This window comes from Malaya genurostris, chromosome 3, assembly GCF_030247185.1.
Source record: "Malaya genurostris strain Urasoe2022 chromosome 3, Malgen_1.1, whole genome shotgun sequence".
NCBI classification, from domain to species: Eukaryota; Metazoa; Arthropoda; class Insecta; order Diptera; family Culicidae; genus Malaya; species Malaya genurostris.
In genome coordinates, this window is record NC_080572.1 from 274,765,850 (window position 1) to 274,768,857 (window position 3,008).

At 42.2% G+C, this 3,008-nt stretch overlaps 1 protein-coding gene across 2 annotated transcripts; it reads left to right on the plus strand.

Moving 5' to 3' along the window:
* The first annotated feature begins 578 nt into the window (after positions 1-578).
* LOC131437665 (peptidyl-alpha-hydroxyglycine alpha-amidating lyase 1) lies at positions 579-2,545 on the plus strand. Of its 2 annotated transcripts, XM_058607160.1 has the most exons (5): positions 579-683; positions 796-916; positions 971-1,028; positions 1,105-1,345; positions 1,408-2,545. In XM_058607160.1, exons 2-5 carry the CDS (start codon positions 833-835, stop codon positions 2,438-2,440), a joined length of 1,416 nt encoding a protein of 471 aa, XP_058463143.1. In that variant the 5' UTR covers positions 579-683; positions 796-832; the 3' UTR covers positions 2,441-2,545. The 2 variants fall into 2 exon arrangements, with proteins under 2 accessions (XP_058463143.1, XP_058463142.1); XM_058607159.1 differs by having other exon boundaries at positions 585-916.
* The last annotated feature ends 463 nt before the right edge of the window (positions 2,546-3,008 follow it).

Genomic DNA, 3,008 nt, shown 5'->3' on the forward strand with positions numbered 1-3,008 from the left:
TGGTGTAGATTAAATTCACTCGGTTTATGGTATGCGATTATATGTACGAACATCATACGCACTAAAAATGAATAGTATTTTCTACATGGCTGCTGTGCTGATTAATTTTGAAACGAAAATCATCTACATTTTGGATTCGTTCAATTTATAAGTGTATGTGCTTCAAACAAATTTTCAATGATATTCATACATATCAATTTGTTTTTGACAGAGGGGAAATTGAATGGCCGACTTATTAAAACCATCTGAAAATCGTTATGGGGATCGGATGAAGCAAAAACCATTCAGCTTGTGGCCGGTAAATTCTTTCAGTGTCTGCACATTTGAAATATCATTACTTAGTCATCACTAAAAATGACAAAAATAATTCTCGTGTAACGACCGCAAAAAATATGGTGGAGCTGAAATTAAAATTTTGTCCCACCCTACTGGTACACGTCGCTAAACAGGTAGTTCTGAGTCACAGTAAATTCTCTATGCATGTATAGAACGATGCATCATTTCCCATTCTGGTATTCATTCTTCATTCATTCATACATTCATCGTACGCAGGTTGTGCTGTGGCACAGTCAGTCTACCTCGAAGAGCCCGATCGTACGGGCCGGTTTGCGACAAACGAAATCACGTCAAGTTACAACTCGCTTCAACCGCGATGATAAGCTAACGGTTCTTTGTGTTGTTTGGTACTGCTTCGTTACCTCAGCTGGTTTTGGTTTTTTTTACTGAATACTAAAATTGATATCCCATACATCGATACCGATATTGACGTAAATTTTTCGAATGTATCTAAATCAGAGCAAATTTGAACGTGGCGTAATATGCTAATGGAGAAATGTTTACACAATGGGGACCTGCGTACTCTAGGAAGATGCTTATATGGCTACTGCTGACATGCGTGATAATTGGTGAGCAACAGGTAGGGTATATCCTTTCAATTGAAATTCACCTATAAACATATTTCACTCTTTAGTTCGAAACGGTAGCCGACAGCAACACGACCGAAGCTCATCTCTGGAACAGTGACCATGGTAATTGCTCCGTTATTTTTTGTTGTATCCTAGACGTCATTCATTCATAGATGTTAATCTTTTTTTTCATCTGAAGACTATGAATATGTTCCCGAGTGGTTCCCGTCGAATCGAACCCTGGGCTCAGTGTCCGCAGTGGCATTCGATGCATCCGGAAATATAGTGGTATTCCACCGTGGATCACACGTCTGGGATATAAATTCGTTCGATCAACAGAATCGATATCTTCCCATCAGTAGGGGCCCGATTGTTGAATCGACGCTGTTGGTTGTCAATAATCAAACTGGAACAGTCATCAATGAATGGGGTTCTAATTTGTGAGTTCGAGTAGACATCCGATGGCAGAATCACTGAAATGAATAACGTTTGTGTGTTTTAGTTTCTACATGCCACATGGACTTACCATCGATCGGAACGACAGCTACTGGATCACAGACGTAGCCATGCATCAGGTATTCAAATTCAATCCCACAGTTTCTACCACGGAGCCGGCACTAGCCCTCGGTCGTGCTTTTCAACCGGGAAGTGACATTCACAGTTTTTGCAAACCTACTTCGGTTGCCGTTCTGGACAATGGAGATTTCTTCGTAGCCGACGGTTACTGCAATGGGAGAATAATGAAATATTCATCGGATGGGCGCTTGGTACTGAGTTGGGGGAAAAATTCGTTCGTTTTAACAATAAGCTATAAGCTACCGAAGGGACCCATACCGGAGAACTTCTTTGCCATCCCTCATGCATTGACATACGCTGCCGATAAGGACATTCTGTGTGTAGCTGATCGAGAGCAAGGCCGAGTGCAATGCTTCAACGCCAAGGACGGAACATTCCATTCGATGTACAGTCATCCACAAATCGGGAGCCGTATATTCAGTGTCAAGTATTCTCCTATGAATGGTGGAGTACTCTATATTATTAATGGTCCACAATTCACTAACGGAACGCGACCAATCCAAGGGTTTATCCTATCGATGCAGAGCAATCAAATCATCGCTCGATTCTTCCCGAACAATCCACAACTGGCATTCAGTAACCCTCACGAACTTGCCGTCAGTGAAAATGGAAACCAAATCTACGTTGCCGAGCTATCGCCGACGGTAGTTCACAAATTCAAACGGAAAAACGTCGTCCAACGGTTTTCGCAACAGTCACAGTCGCCTTTGTCCAGTGAAATGTTTCCCGTTGCAACCGATTCGAAGACAATGGAGGAAAACCCCTACACCAGCACGCTGATGATCGTATCCATTGTCGGTAGCTTACTGACCACCAGCTGTCTATTATTTTGCGTTTGGCGCACGATCTGTCCCAGCTCGACTGTTTCCGGCAGGAGGCCACGGTTTTCAACAGCCGTCGAAAATATTTCACTCCGAAATTTGAATCACTCAGAACAGGAACTGAGAGAAACCGTGTAAAAATATGTGCTGTTCGTGTATAAACTTGCAACGTGAAAAGCCGCCCAATGATAACCTTTACTGTGATTGATAATGTCTTGAATAAATTATGCTGCCGAAAGTAAACTGTTTACACTTTGTTATGGGTCGTTTTCGGAAAATTATTACGTTGTTTCTTTCGTTATTTTTTCCGTTTATCCACGCATGTTCGCTTGGTTCGGGTGTAATCGGAACATCTCATCTTGCTCCAGTTCCAGAAAATTCCAGTTAATTCGCAGATGGCTTTCGGACAAAACTGATTCGATTCAGCCCCTGTGTTTGTCAAAACACGGTCGTAGAAAAACTTTGCGCGCTTTCTTTCTGGTCAGAGACCGGAAGTGAAAACATTTCATCATGCATCGTATCTGATCCAGTTGGACTATGTCAAGGACAAACGAACGGCAAAAGAAACTTGGGACGCGTTGAAACATGCATTAGAACATGTCGGAATCGCCGGTAAGCTGTTCTTGGAGAAGTAATTTCAGGAGTTACGACTAAAAGAGGCCGGAAACGTGAAAGCCTACTTATTACAATTTGGAAAAGTATTGAA

What these genes read in the sequence shown, in the direction of transcription:
- LOC131437665 (XM_058607160.1), top strand. Translation starts at nt 833, where the DNA reads ATGTTTACACAATGGGGACCTGCGTACTCTAGGAAGATGCTTATATGG. An exon ending in TGATAATTGGTGAGCAACAG is followed by an intron (nt 917 to 970) that starts GTAGGGTATATC and finishes TTCACTCTTTAG; the next exon opens with TTCGAAACGGTAGCCGACAG. An exon ending in TCTCTGGAACAGTGACCATG is followed by an intron (nt 1,029 to 1,104) that starts GTAATTGCTCCG and finishes TTTCATCTGAAG; the next exon opens with ACTATGAATATGTTCCCGAG.